This window comes from Mus caroli, chromosome 11 (genome assembly GCF_900094665.2).
Source record: "Mus caroli chromosome 11, CAROLI_EIJ_v1.1, whole genome shotgun sequence".
Lineage (NCBI taxonomy): Eukaryota > Metazoa > Chordata > Mammalia > Rodentia > Muridae > Mus > Mus caroli.
The window spans coordinates 114,088,002-114,105,711 of NC_034580.1; the positions used below are offsets into that span (position 1 = coordinate 114,088,002).

At 49.9% G+C, this 17,710-nt stretch overlaps 1 protein-coding gene across 3 annotated transcripts in view; it reads right to left on the reverse strand.

Annotated features, from left to right (window-relative positions):
- Cyth1 (cytohesin 1) overlaps nt 1-17,710 on the reverse strand; it is an 85,179-nt gene that overhangs the window by 31,838 nt on the left and 35,631 nt on the right. Inside the window, exon 1 of one of the 3 annotated variants that reach the window (XM_021177106.2) lies at nt 16,874-17,227. The exons of 1 other annotated variant lie outside the window; for it this stretch is intronic. In XM_021177106.2, the coding sequence (XP_021032765.1) occupies nt 16,874-16,904 (31 nt within the window). In that variant the 5' untranslated portion in view covers nt 16,905-17,227. Of the gene's footprint in view, nt 1-6,700; nt 7,089-16,873; nt 17,228-17,710 lie in introns of those variants that run through there. One more of the 3 variants, XM_029483220.1, reaches the window with a different exon arrangement.

Consider the following 17,710-nt stretch of genomic DNA (forward strand, 5'->3'; position numbering starts at 1 on the left):
CCTTCAATTCTCCTATCTAAATACAAAATGTCAAAAAAGGACTAGGGCTGGAGAGACGCCTTGGAGGTGAAGATGATCTTCCAAGGCACCCAGGTTTGGTTCCCAGCACCCACATGCTAGATTACGACCTTTTGTTAACTACGCATACGGCACACTGACATATATGTAGGCTAAACACACAAACATGTAAAATAAACACACAAAAAGGACTAGAGGACAAAATGAGCAGTAAAAGGGGCAGCAGACAAAGACCTGAACATGAGCAGCCATCAGCTCATCTCACAGTGAAAATTATAATCCTACAGAGAAGTCAACAGAAGCAAAGACCTCTGCATGACAGGGACTGGGGGTCAGGGGGTTCATCAGCCCACAGCTGAAGAGATCCACACTCTCCAGTGAAGACTGTGAAGGCCTTCAAGATTCTAAATGAAAATGACACCAGACAAGTGGGGGACAAGTCAGAGTCACCAGATGGCCAAGTAGCAGAGAACCAGTCTTCTGGCCACATGTTTTAAAGTGACTTCAAGAGGAGCACACTAGGACAGGGGACAGGGCCAACTCAGGAGCGTGAGGATGGCAAACAACTAGCTGGGGTGGGGCAGAGAGCATGTGGAACATGTAAACTGTAGACTATAGGAAGGGTACCCCAAAGAACAAAGGACTGCAAGTAAAAGAATAGGGTGTGTAACACACTCTATAATCCCAACACTCTTGAGGCCGAGGCAGGGGCAGCCTGAGTTTGAGGCCAGCAAGACTGTCTTGGGGACACTGGGAACTGTGAAAATGGGAAGGTACCACTTCACCTTCTCTTAACAAAATGGAAAGTTCTTGCAAAATGAACAAACAAACAAACAAACAAACATCTCATCTCAAAGAACTCCTGGGAGGCAGTGAGTGAGAGGCCTGGGTACAGCTCACTCACTGTTTGCAGTCCTGACCTGAACCACTTGCTGCTTGTTGGCTTTCAGAATCAGCCTGCTTGCATAGCATAAAATGCTCACCAAGGATGAAGAACAGTTATGGGCGTTAATAGTATCATAGAGGTGTCAGGATGGGGGTCACCGGATAGGCAAGGTCCCCACTGCAGAGGCAGGACAAAGGAAGCCAGAGCCTGAGAACAGCCCAGGGAGAAGTCCACAGTGTAGACATGATCACAGGACTTGCAAGGTAAAAACAAAAGAACTAAAAGGCATAGCCAATCCCTCAGCAGAAGAGGAGGCAAGCTGAAGTCTCTGTCCATTGCCGAGGAAGGCAGCGGTTCATTCCTGGCTCTGACACAGTAGCCAGCCACTGAAGACCCAGGCACCACACTGAGGAGCTCACAGCTGCAACTGTCTTGGGGAGCAGGTCCGGGAATGGAGTGATGGGGTTACCATGAATATTCACGTGTCACATGTCTGACACACTAACCCAGGGCCTCCAGGGAAAAGGCCTCTGTGTCCTTGCAGCCAGACACACATGGCTTCTAGCCAGTTTGCAGCTTTAATAAAGATGTTAAAAATAAAACACACACACAAATACCGTGACATTTGTTGTCATTTATTTTGATCCAGTCTCTTGACACTAACTATATGATCTCTAAGTTACTTTTGAAATACTTAACCTAAAATCAACACTTTTTCTATTTTGGTTCAAAGAAGAATTAAGAATTTAGGAGACCCCAAAACCATCTCAATCTCTTTTTATTCTCCTGAAATTTTGTTCTATGATGAGGGAAATCTAACATTTTAACGAGTACTTTCCTCTACAGAAACTCAACCAACATAACACCAAGCCTTACCAACGCAACACCAAATCTTTAGTTCAAGCCTTTGTGGCAGAGAAAAAACAAACCTTGATAGCTGCTTCATTTAATCCAAGGAACCTAAATGACTGCCAGGGTGCTGGAGATGGGAAGGCTCCTCAGACCTGGGCTGATGACACAGATACTATGAATAGCAGAACCACATTGGGAAAAAGAGATAGAAGGACTCGGCACTGGGTAACCTGGTCTACTGGACCTGGGGGGCACCAGCTCAGAAGGCTATCAAACCCAGTGGACAGCCAGGGCTAAACTGCATAAGAACATTCTCTGACAGGCCAGATGGCAGAACAACAAACAACTCCCCTTCCCCCACTGCCACGTGCTATAGCCACGCTTCTGTGCCAGGAGGCAGCTAAACCCCTTTCTCTAAAAGAAAGGCCACCGAGCAGGGCAGCAGGTTGTCTAGTGAGTCTGAGCACAATGGAGCCAGGTGAGAGGAGTCCTTCTGCTGCACAGTGCCTATGCCGGAGGGCAGGAACCCATGCTCTAAGGTTAATGCATAAGGCGTCCAGCCGGCAGGCAGCAGGGACAGCCCAGCACTGGTCTCCTCACCATCCTTTCCCAGGTTCCAATTTAACGAAGGGGATTAAAGTGGCCAAACAACAAGGAGCCATTGTGCCCAGTTATAAATACAGAAGCCACACAAGGGAAGCTTTCATTTATTTACTTAAATGTCGCTTTGCAGATTTCACAGTAGGCAGAAACCTAGAGCTGAAACATGGCCCAGCCAGCACATACAAAGGAGGACTGTCTTAAAGGGACGGTGCCTTCTTCTCAAGCCAAGGAGCAGAAAATGTGCACAGGATGGCAGGCAGCAGTCTAAAGCCTGCAGCCCCTGCTCTGTCCCATGACAGCTGCCCTGAGGTCCCATTGCAGACACAACCCCTGTGACATCAGGTTCTATTTAGCAGCCACTGCTCAAATGCATGGCATTCACCCAACCCTAGTGCACACTGTGAACCAGAGGGGTCCAGCCATGCTTTGGAACTCAGATGACCTTCTTGCTTTCTAAGGTCATCTTGCTCCTCACACACACCAAACAAACAAACAAACAAACAACCAGCCCTGCCTGGCTTGAGAATACACTGCCAGCCTTGTCGTTTTCCTACCTTAACTATTAACCAATATCCCCATAGCTCCAGCCTCCCAGTGATAAGAGGGTCTCTGTTTAATGCAGTACTACAGGGGGATATTTAAGAGTGACCGAGTGCATCTTCTCCTCCCTGTGAAGCAAGTAAACATACAAAGCACAACTACCATGGGGAGAGCTCCAGCCAGGCCTAAGGGCTCCTCCATATCTGTAAACACAGCCCTTCTGTTAAGACACCCTTTCCTGGCGCACGCCTTTAATCCCAGCACTCGGGAGGCAAGGGCAGGTGGATTTCTGAGTTCAAGGCCAGCCTGGTCTACAAAATGAGTTCCAGGACAGCCAGGGCTACACAGAGAAACCCTGTCTCGAAAAACCAAAGATACCCTTTCCTACCCTGGACCTGGACAGTTTCCTGAACACTGAGCATGCGTGTAGATATTTCCTTTCTCTCCTTCCTTTTTCCCTTCCCTTTTCCCCACCTCTGGCTCACCTCAGGTAAACCTAGCACAGCCCAGAATTGCAGAGGTGGTAAGATGAAGCCAAGCTTCCCTCTCAGAGCAGTCTGAGAGGACACTGACTGTCCTTGTTCCAAGAGCACAGAGACAGTGTGAAGAGCCCTGAAGGCCACAGTGCCAGGCACCAACCCATCAACTGTCTACCCTCCAGTGAACCTGCCCAATGTAACCTTAGCAACAAGGCCAGGGTCTGTCCCCTCCAGGGACCTGTATTACAACTTCCTGATTGTCTTCCAGGAAATCCCAGTGACTTACACTTTGAAAAAAATTAAACTATTAGAAAGAACTTGGATGCTTGCAGCCACACTGTTGCGCAGCGGCTGTTACCTCTCTGTAAGATGGAACTTCCCCTGTCCATCACACATAGGAAAGGAGACAGGCAGCTTGCTCAGTGTCCCGAGTCACATCACTTCACCTGCAGATCCAGCTCGCTCTCCTCCTCTCCTGCCTACCCAGCACAGATGCTCACCCACCCTACAGCCACTGCTGCCTCCGAACACATGTGCAGCAGTCCCAGAGGAGACCTGGAGGCCATGATCAACTTTAGGAGTGCAGTTAATGGGGGCCATGTCTATGAGATACTGTACCCAGCTGTGGGACTGGCCAGGGATGCTGGGTTACAATCACCTCCAGTCCATACTTACCATCTGTGGAACCCCGGGTAAGCTATCTCGTCAGCGTATGCCCCTCTATGAACAATAAGTCGGTAGGCTGCTTCCACAAAGAACACTCTGAAGTGAAGCATGGCTCTTATATTATAGAGGGGAAAGTGACAGCCCCAGGGCTTGTACCTTGTGTTAAGTCAGAAACTGTAGGGAAGGGAGTCAGGACAGGAGGGGCTGGCATAGAAGCAAGCAACTGCAGATTCAAAGGCAGGACCCAGTTTTTACTGATCACTGCTTCACTGGCTAGGAGAGTCTGTTTTCCCTCACTTAGAGCTCTCCATTCACAAGTGATGGGACTGAGTCATTCAGAAGGCCCAAGGATGCAACCTCCCTTCCAAGTATCTTTCAGATAAGAGCAAAGGATGAAAAACCCAAAGCTTGACGCTTCAGGCCACACACCAAGCCAGAAGTTGTTTCCAGTCTTCAGGATAGCAATCAGAATCCAGGATGAGGGAAGGTGGACACAGGAAGGGGTGTGGCCACAGTCAGAGACCTAGTGACAGGCTTGCCGCCAGCAGTGTGCCACATTCCCAGCACACCGTTACAGAATCTGTCACCTTTGGAGACCCGATACCACTTCCTTCCTATTGAGTCAAAGCCTTCGAAGTCCGTCCTAGAATTTCCTACACTGACAGGGGCTATGAAGAAGGAGGTTTTGATGCCACTAGAGCCCAGGATGAACCCTCAAGATGCTCAGTGAAAACGGCCAGTGACAGGATGAACACTGTGGAGTTCCCCTTACTCAAGGGTCCTTGGGTCACACTGAGAGAGAGAGAGAGAGAGAGAGAGAGAGAGAGAGAGAGAGAGAGAGAGGTGAAGGTTTTGGGAGGTGAGGGTGGTTGAGAAGATCAGTAGGGATGGAGTGGCAATTTTTTATGGTTCGACAGTTCTGGGGATGGGAACATCACTATTTAAATATGTTCAACACCATTAATGGTAGTATACTTCAAATGGTCCAAATGGTGAAGATGGTAAGTTTTATGTTATGTGGATTTTGCCATAATTAAAAATAAACAGAAAATTTACTGGCAATATTCTAACCTCTTGATTCCACTTCAGGTCCTTTTTACTATGATCTGGCCCTTGAAAAAGTACTTTGTCTCACCACCCTCCTGCAGCATAAGAGTTTTAAAGAAATCCACACACTCACTGGACCAAAGCCTGATAGATTCTCATGCAGCAAGCACAAGTGATCCTCCACACAGATGTGGTGGGCAAACTGCCAAAGTGGAGATTTATATACTCTAGTTTACATTCTTCCAGACAAATCCGCCCAGGCCAGGCCTCTGCTACAAGTAAATCCATTAAAGACTTTGGATTCAGAGGGAAGACTGTTCCTGTTCTCAAGGCACAGGGACAGGTCCTCTGATGAACACCTGCCCAGGGACAGGAGGGAGTGGGGAGGACGCCCAGGACCAGCCAGGACCTCACTGACTTTTCCTTGCCCTACCCCCACCCCATTTCCTCACATGTACACATGAGTGTGACTTTTTAAAGCTTCAAGAACGTATTTTACTATCATTTAGAGAAAAGAATCAACACAATTTATTGAACAAATGCTAGAACTCAAAGCTGAGTTTGCTACAATTTAAGCAGCTCAGTAAAGAGAAATGAGGTCAAAGTTCAGCACAGTAAGAGGAACTGAGTCATCAAATTTCATCTGGTTTTATTAAAACAAGCAGGGACTGTCCTCACAGCTGAGAGACCCTTACCCTTAACACCTGGCAGGGCAAGCAACACAGCCAGGAGGCACGGCAGCTTCTCCTTAGCACCAAGCTTCCAGCATTCTCTATGCAGGACAAAGCTGGGACCCCTCGTGAGGAGGAACCTCTGGAGCCCTTCTGAGACAGCACTGGGGCCTTAGCTCTCTTGGGTTAGTGGAGAGTTCCCTATACCAGAAACCCTGGTCATTCAGCTCACCCTCCTCTGGGGGTCAGAGGACACTGAGTCTTTTGGGTGAAGCAGTGCCATTCTGGTGCCTGCCAGCTGCAGTCACTGGCACACTGCACAGCTGGGCCACCACACCCCCCTTGCATCCCAAACAGAAGCAGAGAGGGGGGTCAGAAGTCACTTCTCTATCATTTTATCTCCTCCCTAAAGATCCTTGGCACAACAACTCTTTACACACATTGAATTTTTCTGCACACTTAAACCTTCCTTCTGTCTAGCACCTGGAAAGGACCTTGCTCGTCTTTGTGTGTACTGCTAGAACCTTGATGCTAGCTGCCCCTGACCAGGAAGGTCCAAAGGCCCAGAGTCAGCAGAAACCCCAGTGGTCGGCAGATTTAGAGGGGAGAGCCTGGCTGTAAATCTGCCCTTGGCTTTCTGCTACCCTATTTTTAACCTACCCAAAGCCAGAACTGGGAATTGGTTATTGGCTTGCTCTTCAGTCTCAGGACAAGAAGAAACAACAAATGACTGGGTACCTATCCAGAAGCACAGTGGAAAATCCCTGAGAGGAGAGAGCAAAGGCTGGAAACCCAAGGACAGACATGCAGAGTCAGCGGAGCATGTAAGCTCCTGCTGCCTGCTGCAGGATCTGGGGTGCAGGGTGGGAGAGGCTGCATCTAGGCAGAACAAGGGGGAGCTGCAGTCCCGCTCCATGCGCCATCCACCAGGCTCTTACCAGCGGCCGGCGTGTCCCCTCTCCTGTGGCCCCAATGTCCTGTCAAGCTCTGGGCAGCAACATCAAAGCCTCAGCTGATCTGCAGTTCTCCACGTCAGAGGCCATGATGGATCTGTACAGCAATCCCACAGGCCCAGGCTCCCCGGAGCTCTCCCAGCTCTGGGTGCAGGGAGAGCTGGAGCCAGGACAGCATTTGTGTGCCAGCACACAAGGGCAGGGGAGGAGGCGTCCAGAGGAGACAAAAGCCGAATGGCCAAACAGCGGGCGGGAGTGAGCAGAGCCTGGTAGGGAAGGCTGGCCCAGCCGCGGGGATGGGGATGGGGACGGTGCACGGAGCTGCAGCAGCAGCTGACACTCGGTGTGCGCCGCTCCTCTCCTAGCAGGCTCATTTCCATGAATGTAATCACACCGCCCCTCCTACTACCCTCTTCCTGGCCTCCTGGGGGAGGGGAGGCACTGCTAGCATTTGCTCATAGGCTGTGCTTGCTTTCTTCTTCCCCTTAGAAGCAAAGCTGGATGGTTGCTCTCCCCAGGAAGAGGGTAACCCTTACTTAAGATGTCTTCTCAAACTAGAGACTAGATCGGGGGTCAAACATACTACCTGCGTCGGCATAACCTCAGTCCCTGTGCCAGTCCTACATCAACCAGCCTGCTATCCCACACACACCATCTGGGAGGGTCTTAGGAGGCAGCATCCTACAAGACCCACCCCCAGACAATCTCCTCTCTCCGCCTCCTCATGGGATACTGCAGCCTTTTTAATCTTCTGTTGTGCATGTATGCTGGTACCCAGGTGTCCTTCCCCAGAGGTGAACCATGCTTGCTAAGTGCTCTGGGTAGCAAGGCAGGGCTGGGCAGACTACTTCTGGAGGTGACTGTGCAAGATGGCTAGTGACCAGAGACATAGCTACGTCCTAGGCGGAAGCAGTGTCTCTGATTCTTCAAGGACTGCATGGGCCACAAGGATACCTATCAGGCAAGCTAACTGGGAGCCAGGACATAGATTCCACAGGTCCCGGTCTGATATTGAAGGGCTACAAAGTGACTGACTGCTGACACACCAAGCAGCACTGCTTGAGGCTATGAAGGGAAGAGGTGGCTCTTTAAACAAGCACCAAATAAGCAAGGAGAGAAAACAGAAAATGTATCACTGAACTAAGCCAGAGTTCCTCATTCTGAGTCACTGCTGTGGCAGTGCTGGGGACTCATTCCTGTGTGCTTCTGGGGTGCAACTGGAGGAGATGAAAGCTGAAACCAAGAGCAAGAGCAGGCACCTTCTTCCCACTGGGTGCCACAGCCAGCCTCTCTCAGCAGGTATGACTACCAAAATGTCTCTAGACTCTTCACCAGAGTCCCTGAAACAGCCCTGCTTACTAACCATGACTCCAGATACATGACAAAGGGGATCCCCAGCCCAGGCCTCTCTTCGTTGTAGCCCATTGCATTAGGGAACCACCATTGAGGTCACCCTTCTCTTCACAGGTGTCCTCTGCCTGTGATCTCCAGTTTCAGGGTCCAGCCCAGCTGGAGAATGTGGTCAGAATGTTGACAGACACCCTCATCATCATGGCAGTGTCCCCAGACTGCACTCAAACCCCGTGCTCGACATTCCAGCCCATGTCTTCTAAAAACAGCATGACATGACCAGCTAGTGACAAGAAGGTTGTACTTGTTTAAAAGAATCCTAAAATCATGCCGGGCAGTGGTGGTGCACGCCTTTAGTCCCAGCACTTGGGAGGCAGAAGCAGGCGGATCTCTGAGTTCCAGGACAGCCTGGTCTATAGAGTGAGTTACAGGACAGCCTGGTCTAAAAGGGAGTTCCAGGACAGCCAGGGCTATACAGAGAAACCCTGTCTCGAAAAACGGGGGAAAAAAAAAGATTTCTAAAGTCACTTACAAAATTCCTGCCTTAAGCTGCAAGAACCTTCAAGTTTTCAATGAAATGAGTGCAGAGAATCCTGCTGGCTGCATTAATCGGTCTCCTGTCTCCCTGCCTCTTCATGTCTGTAGACTCTACCCTTTCTGCTCTGCCACATCTGATGGGTACAGGCTTCCTGGCTTCCTTGTTTGGAGGCTCATCCCCACACTGTGCATGTCCACTTCTTCCAGGAGACTCCCTGACTACCTGAGCCATCTCCTTGCTAGTCCATGTACATTAGCAGCTCAGCTCAGTGTTTGCAGGTCTGTTTGTATCACACAAGGTAGTCTCTCTCACGTTCACCTTCAGGTGGTACCTCACACTGAACATATCTGGAGTTCTTGTCATAGTCCTAAGGGTGACATCCTTCTTGTTGAGGTGACAGTGCGGAATCTTTTTTTTCTTCCCAGTCCAGGTCCTTTATTTCTTTCTGTACATCAGGCCATGAGTTCATATGGAATGGGCTCTGGCAGCTCAGGCTCTTCTCTGTGGTGCAGGCTGGTGCTTCAGCTGGACCCAGGGCCCTTCTCCTTGGCTTCCTTTTCCTTCTGATCGCTCTCCTTCACCTGCCTCAGGAAGCTGTCTCTGCTCTTTGAGTGTGTGATGTGCTCAATCCACACACTGATTCTCTTAGCCAGAATCTTGCCCTCGACTTGCTTGTTTACAATGATGCCCACGACATGCTGGGTGACACTGTAGACTCTTCCTACTTTGCTGTAGTAACACTTATGGGACGTTCCTTTTTGAACAGCGTCCATTCCCTTACTGTCTACAATATCACCCTTCTTGTAGATTCGAATGTATGTGGCCAAAAGAACAACACCATGTTTCCCAAAGGCCTAGAGAGCATGCACTGATTGCCTTCCCCCCACCCTCTCTCTCTCTCTCTGTGTTCTACATTTTGGTGAGTTACTGGAAGATGGCTGCCACGGCTGTGACAGTGCTGACTCTTAAGTATACACACACTCAAGAAACTGAAAGACCCTGGCAGGTGAACCCTGACCTATGTATCCCTTCCAATACCCTAGCGATCACACACATAATGTGCAATGTTGGCCTTGAGTCTCCCAGATGTGGCCACTTACAATGTGCATGCTGAGTGGATCGTCTGCACATGACCTGGTCACCTTCAGCTGAAACCCATGTGAAAGGAAGCTGGTAGCAAAAGCCTGTGTGAACACAACTCTAGGCATAAACAGTAAAGTACAGGGAACCAGCAGACCAGAAGTTAGGGGGAAAGGCTGCAAACCAAGTCCCTCCCATACCTAAAGAAAAAAAAGATGCTAAAACAAATCAATGTACAACCAAGTTTATGAAGACATGGTGGTCAGGAAGAAACCAAAGGGAAAAAACCTGCTCACAGAACAGGAATTCCAACAGAGAAAATGGAAGTTTTTAGAAATTCCTTTCTTAGACTAATAATTCAACACGTCAATCAGAGACCTATGCGTGACCCTGAAAGACACAGAGCTGATGAGATGGGTTCCACCCTCAAACAGCTCAGCCATCGCCACTTCTCTTACAGGAAGAACAGACAGTACACAGTGCACTAGGAAGGGCGATGGGCCAGACGGCAGCCAACAGTGGCACACATTCGTCTAAACTGAGTCTACACAAGAGCCAGGATTGATGTTGAGCTGTAGGAGTCACCAGGAAGGAAGGAAGGAGTGCCCCAGCTGGGAGGGAGAACAAAGGCAGAAGGGTGGCCCAAATGGGAAAAGTCTGGAGGGCAAGATGGAGTGGGGCTGGTGTCTTTGACTCCGGCTCAAACAGTTGGTTCCACTGTTGCTGAGCTGAGATAAAGAGAGAAACACTCCAGAAAAGAAAAAGCAGCAAGGAGGTGCCTGGGGGAAGGGCCTGCAGGCCTTCCAGCTTGAGGAGTGGAGGACAGGGACTGATGTTAAAACTCCAGTGAAGTGAATACTAACACTCCAAACTCACCCACTAACCCCATCCCTCTCTCCTGCCTCAGGCACACAGTCTGCTGGAGCAGAGAAGCCTCGGACAAAAGTGAGCTCTGGGCTTAGCAACAGTCATCATCCAGGGTCAGGGGTCAGGTTTGTAAGTAGCCTCTCCCTCTTTATACCTAATAGACATTGGAGGGGAGGAACTTAGCTTAGATGTAAATAGCTTGGATGGCCTCCAAAAAAAAAAAAAAAAAAAAAGTGCAAGGGCGCCATCTTGATTTATGTGGTAACTTCTGATAGAAAGGCACAGATCAAAATACCACGGTAGAACCCTCAGGCTCTCTCTACACACAAGGCACTACAGAGCCACAAAGGACCCAAAGTCTCTACCCAGTCATGACCCTCATCTCCTGGTACTGGAGATTCTGAAATTCTTTATACTTAAAATGCCTTGTAATGCTTTAGTAAAACAGAAACAATGGGGTGCTTTTTCTTTTCTTCTGTTTTCTAGGTTTATTTGTTTTATTTTATGTATATTAGTACACTGTAGCTGTCTTCAGACACACCAGAAGAGGGCGTCAGATCCCATTACAGATGGTTGTGAGCCACCATGTGGTTGCTGGGAATTGAACTCAGGACCTCTGGAAGAGCAGTCGGTGCTCCTAACAGCTGAGCCATCTTTCCAGGCTTGGAGAGGCTTTTTCAAAGAAGCCACCAATTGCCATCTATTCTTGCTCAATAAGGGTCTGAAAGCTGAGAGGGGCTTTTTCTACCTCACGTGTCTTAGTTAGGTTTCTATTGCTGTGATAAACACCATGACCAAAAGGAACTGAGGGAGAAAGGTTTATTTCGCCCTGTAGCTTACAGTCTATCTTGAAGGGAAGGCCGTCAGGAGCCTAAGGCAGGGTGCACAGGCCGTGGAGGGGATGCTGCTTACTGGTTTGCTGCCAGGGGTGCGGAGTTTACTTTCTTATATACCCCGGAGCCACATGTGCAGGGATGGATGGCAGCACCCTCATGGGCCCTCCCACCATCTATCATTAACCCACAGCCTTGCCTACCAGCCAGTCTTTCTCAGTTGAGGTTCTTTATTCCCTGATGAGCTAGCTTGTGTCAAGGTGACAAAAACTAAGTAGTACATCCCAGTAGAGTGCCAGACAGCCACTCTGTAGAGTTGTCCTGAGTCTCAGTGGCAACACTGAAATCTGAAAAGAGCCCAGGAACAACTGAAGCCACTGAGTGGAGTCCAGAACAGTTCAACTTCTGGCCTGTGGCAGTCACTGCTGTTTCACAGTAGGCCAAGACTGGGGATACCCACAGAGGCCCAGGCCTCTGGCTTCTACTGCAGGGTAGAGGTGAGTGAGGGGGGCATGTTCCACCTCTACCCTACTCAGCAAAGGTCTCAGGCAACTCTGAGATGGGCCCTACCCCCTGCACAATGCAGAGGAGGCAGCTTGGCAGGAAAGGAACTGCATGTAGCAAGAGAGGCCCAAGAGAACTGGGGGGGTTAGGGGGTAGGGGGGTGGAGGGACAGGAAGAAGCAAGGTCTTGTGGCTCTGAGACCCAAGGTAGATATAAAAGGCAGATTCAAGAAGGAGCACAATAAACCAAACACAAAAGGACTGCTCAAGCTCAATTACCCTACAAGTGGGAACAAAAGCACCAACGGCTTGCCTTCCCACACACGCTCCCAGAAGCTTTCTCTACCATGTCAAACACAGGTCTTTCCATCAGAAAATCTGAGTCTGCTTCTTTGAACAAAATTTGAATTCTTAATTTGTGTGTAAAAATTCTCCCAATGGCTACAGCATCAAAATTGTAAAAATTGAGTCTTTTGGTACTGAACATGGTGACTAGAGAGTGAGGTGCTCTGTAGAGACCAGCAGGGACACACGATGGCACCAGGCAGCACTGTCACATTCCTCCTTATGCACTGTGTGCTTGGTGAACACGTGTGAGGCTCCCACCATCAGCAGCCACCATTTAAAGGGACTCATGTGGAAGGGGCATGCTACAACTCCTCCCTTCCTACTGCGCTATAAGTTGGGTCCACAGGAAATGCAGTCTTCCCTGCTGGGGTTTCTCAGAAAAAAATGCAGAAATGCCACCAGCTCGTTTGCCCAGACAGAGCCTGAGCCCTTTTTCTGTGTTAGAGACATTCTTGAGCACTGTTCACGATTAGGGAAACTCCTGCTTGGTGACACTGCTATGGTGGCACCGGTGGCTTTTCATATGGACACACTGCTTAGAATTCTGACTCAGAGGAAGACAGAGAAAGAGGTTGTAAGTTGAGCTTCCATGAGTCCTCTGTAAAGTGTGAAGAAAATAGGGCTAAGGCAAAATATGACTTCCTTGTTTTCCCAGGAAAGGAAGGAATGTGCTGGGTGGGTCATTCCACACCAGCCCATCTGCAGGGTAGCAGGACTTGATTTCCTGCCCCCATAACTCCCTGCCATACATAGGCAGGAGAAACAAAGAGGTAGCTGATAACCACCTCCACGGCCAGGAGAGGGTCGCAGCAGCAGCAGCAGCAGGTCAGCTTAGGTTAACTTAGGCTCTGAGGTGCTCAATGATTAGAGACCCACTCTTCTAGGGGCCGTGGCAATGGCTGTTGTAGAGCTGACCAGGGATTGGCTGGGTAGCTGCAAAGGCTCTTCCTGGATCTAGACAACTGACAGTAAAGCTGCTACTGATACCTGGCTCTGTGCTGGAATCGCGCAAACTCCTGGAGGCTGCAGACCCCGGCAGTCAGGCAGGAGAAGCAACATTCACTAGAGTCATTCCTAAGAGGAAAGCATAGCTGAGCAGGAGACAGATGGGAGAGCAGACACCAGAACACTGTGTTCAGTAAAGTTGCCTTTGGAAGATTGGCATGGTCCAAAGGGAAAATGAAAGGTGGAAATGCCCAGACATCTCCAGGTCTAACTCTCCTTTTCTGATGTAGCCAACAGCAAATTGTACGCAGCCTCCCTCCCCATTTCAGCAAGTTCTGTGAACCATGTGAACACTGGAGCATCCTGCCTCTAAGCTACACTGATCACTCGTCTGCAGTTTTCAGCTTCGTCCTTGCTGACCACTCTGCAAGCCAACAGGGCTCCTGATACCACAGACCCAAGCCTGCCTTTCTTCCCATAATTCTGGACTCTTAGAATCTAATTCCGCTTTCTGCCTCCCAAGCCTCCTTTCTAACTGGCCTGTGGGTCCTGGGCATCTGCAGCTAGCCCGGCTTTCATACCCCACCCAAAGAAGGGTGGCAGGTGGCAGACAGCCTCAGGCAGTGGGCCAGGCTGACTGTCTTTAGAGACAGAGTCGGAGGCCTTGCTTCTACTGGTGTCTTCACTAAGAAGAAAAATGTGCATGGCTGCTGTGTGCTGTTGACCCTGCTGTGCTCAACAGGGAGGTCTGTGAAGCTCAAACCACAGCAAAGCCCTTCAACACTGCCACTGTAGATGGTGACATGAGCTTCACGCTTTGATGCCTGCTTTGTACAAAGTCAAACATGTTCCATCAGATGGACGCACATGCCACTCTGAGAAGTAGCTGAGGTATTTGTCCACAGCACCAGGACCTGAAGTCTTCCTTATAACACACAGCAAGTTGCTTGTCCAAAGCCAGGAAACAGGTCACCGGAGATGCAGCAAGCAACTGAGCAGGGCCAGGACAGAGGCCACGCTAACATTAAGGTGAACTGTTTAGCCTAGTGTTCCACTGGGGAGACGCTATATGCAACTCTACTTGGTGTGCTTTCCTATAAATACGATTTTATATACCCTTGGAGTACCTTTTATAGCTTCAGATATTTTTAAAACCTTTTTTTTTTTTTTAAACTTGACAGCTCAGGACTGAACTGCTCCCTGCTGGTAAACTGCTCCTCAGAGTTCATGAATGAGGCACAGGTCCAACACCCACAGCCAGGTTCACACTCCTGATCCCTGACCGGTCCTTAGCAGTTTACTCTCCTATTGAAGCCTACAGATTCACTTAGCTGAGCATTTGCTGAGCATCTGCCACAGGCGCAGCCTGTGCTTGGAGCTGGGACTTAAATAGCTCCAGACCCAGCCTTGCCAGTGGGGAGAGGCGGGCAAGCCTGTGGCAGCAGCAACCTGGCACAGCATCTGTGCATGCCAAAGACATGCTGAGATGCTGCAGAGGGGCCAGCTGGATCCAGGACTTAATGGAGAGGCAGGGCAATGACTCCCATGAGGTAAAAGCCGTAAGGATGGTGGGATTCACCAAAAGTCAAGGCCTGGGGCACAGTGCGACCAGAGAGCCCCAGGGAGCGCCCTCACTCTATCCCGTGGAAGGGAGGAGTATGGGCTCACATTAAGGAGTCTTGATTCTATCCTAAAGGGAAGGCTCAGTGGCAAATTAATGGGACTACATATAAACAGATCAGCTCAAATAGCTAATCTAGAAGCAAGCCTGTGGCACATAAGAAAACAGTGCCCAGTTAATTATATTAGTAATTCTCACATAGGCAAATAAACATGCAGTGCTGGAGAGCAACCGATTGATACAGGTAAGAAAGGCGGTAAAGGGCTGGAGATAGCTCAGCAGTTTAGACACTTGCTGCTCTAGCAGAGGACTTAGTTTGACTCCCAGCACTCATGGTGACTCATGACCATTTATAATTACAGCTCTAGGGGATCCAATATCCTCTTCTGTCATCCCAGGATACCAGGCACACATGTGGTGCATGTACATACATGCAGGCAAAACATTCATGCACACAGACAGACAATGTTTTAAAAGAAGGTGAAAGGGGCAAGGCTGATGTGTATACCAGAAGGCCCTGCCTTCTGAACATCTGACCAAAGCCCTCATCACTGAGCAGGCACAGCTTGGGACAGTAATTCTGGGGGAGGTGGCTTCATGAGAAGCACCCACTGCCCTCCTTGGAGACCTCTGGGACTATGCACGGGAAACTCCACTTGTTCCTTTCCTTCCCCTTACACCACCCTCAATGCCACCCTGCTCTGTGGCTACATCTTAAGAATCTGCATTAGCAGTGGCCAAAAGGCTCCTTCCCTTGTCACAAGTAGGAAGCACTAGGAGGGGCTGGGAATGGAGGCAGTGGCCTTCAGTGTTGTTCATTCAAAGCAGAGCTGAGCTGATCCCTCAAGCCCTGGCCCTAAAGCTCTGACTGAAGGCCCTACCCCAGGCCTAGCACCCCAGCCCTGGATTTAGGTATGCACCCACACTCTGGGCAAATGACTCCTATACCACACTTCCTACCTCGGTGTGTAGCTGGATGGGGAACTAGCAGCCAGTAACCATGAAGATGTGGCAGAGTAGCCAGTGAGCACTACTGGCCTGGCCATGCAGTCTCACTCTGATTAGTCTAACATTTTATTCTGTGTCCTCCTCTGCACTCAAAACTGTTCCCCTTGGAGCTCAATACCTGAGCTAATGTGGACTCACCCTTCAGAAACAAAAGCTCCCAGTAGGCAGCTCACCCCAGCACAGCGGCAGCCTCCATTATCATTCCCCTCTTTGAAGGCAAAGGTACTACAACACAGATGGCACAGCCTTCTCACTCAGGGGATTTGCCCAGGGTGAGCTCTCTAGCCAAGTGTGTGCTCAGTCAGCCAGGAGAGGGAAGTGAAAGGGACAGCCAGATGTCCTCTGACGCATGGCTTCATCCCCTAGGTTTACTCTAGTACCCACACTGGCTGCAGCTGGACAGACACTTGCCCTTTGTTGCCTCAGGGCTGAAACACTGCAGTGCAGCCAAGCCAGGCACAGCAGGAGACTGCCCAGAGGCTCCTGATCACAGCCCCACTGTTCCCCGACCTGTGGGAGGGCAGTTGAGGGAAGTGCAACAGATGCCAGGAGACTTCGGTCTTCACCCAGCGGAGAAAGAGGAAGCCTCTACTTTGCCTGCACTTCATTTAAGAAAAGCAAGAACTGTTGATGCTGAACCTAGTCTGCATAACCCGGTGGGTGCCTTTACTTCCCAGCCCAGCTTCACTGTGGTCCAGAGTTCCGAGAGCTGTGGCCCATCTGCTCCTCAGATAGTCAACAAGCAGAGGCTGCCTGCTACCAAGAACATCTACTGTTTCGCACAGAGCTCAAGGGAAAGCCGAGGTTGGGAGAAGCCAGGGTGATTATCGTTAGAATCTTGTATTTATTCACTCTCTTGTCTTCACACATACACACACACACACACACACACACACACACACACACACCCTAGAATCTTATTTACTCAGCACTCTGCAGCTCAAAGCTCTTCTGAAAGGAACAGGATAAAAACCATACTCCGACTATGCCCGGGTCCAAAGAGATCCCCAGAATTCCACCCCAGCCACCTCGGGCACTTGGGTCCAATCTGGGGCTGGGACTCACCATCCTCCCCTTCTCCTTCTTTAAGAACCATTGTTTGACTTCTCAGGACAGGACAGGCTGGCAGGGCTTGGCCACGAAGGAGAGCTGGTAACTCACTCAGCACAGTACCCAGAGCAGTTTCCTGGGCTGTGGTTGGGTGGAGCTGGAAACACCTACGGGGAAACAGTCCAGCCACTAGGACAGCTCAGAACTGCTTCTGGACTACCAGAGGAAGGGCTAGTGGCACAGGGACCAATTAGCCCACTGCAGTCTCTGTCACCACCCAGTTCCCAGGTCAAGCTCAGGCACCTTCTAGCATGTTAAACAGCACTGAGTCATCTCGCCAGCTCAGCAGTGGGCCCACCCTGTCTTCCCTCACCCAAGCAAGGATGCAGCAGCTGCTTCTTTCTGCCTCCCTTCCTCAGTCTTCCCAGGTCATCTCCCAGCTAGAAAGCTGCATGCACATCACCATCCGCAGACAATGACAAGACAGTGGCCACCACAGTGTGCTACCTAGCCCCAGCTACAAGCACAAGACCTGTGGATGAGAAAGCAATGGCTACTCTCCCAGTCCACACGAGGTCGTCGGTTTCAACCCCTTTGGGACTTCTGTACTTTATTTATTTATTTATTTATTTATTAATTTATTATATGTAAGTACACTGTAGCTGTCTTCAGACACTCTAGAAGAGGGTGCCAGATCTTGTTACAGATGGTTGTTAGCCACCATGTGGTTGCTGGGATTTGAACTCTGGACCTTTGGAAGAGCAGTCGGGTGCTCTTACCCATTGAGCCATCTCACCAGCACACTTCTGTACTTTTAACACATACATAACTGCACACTTATGAGGGTCTGCC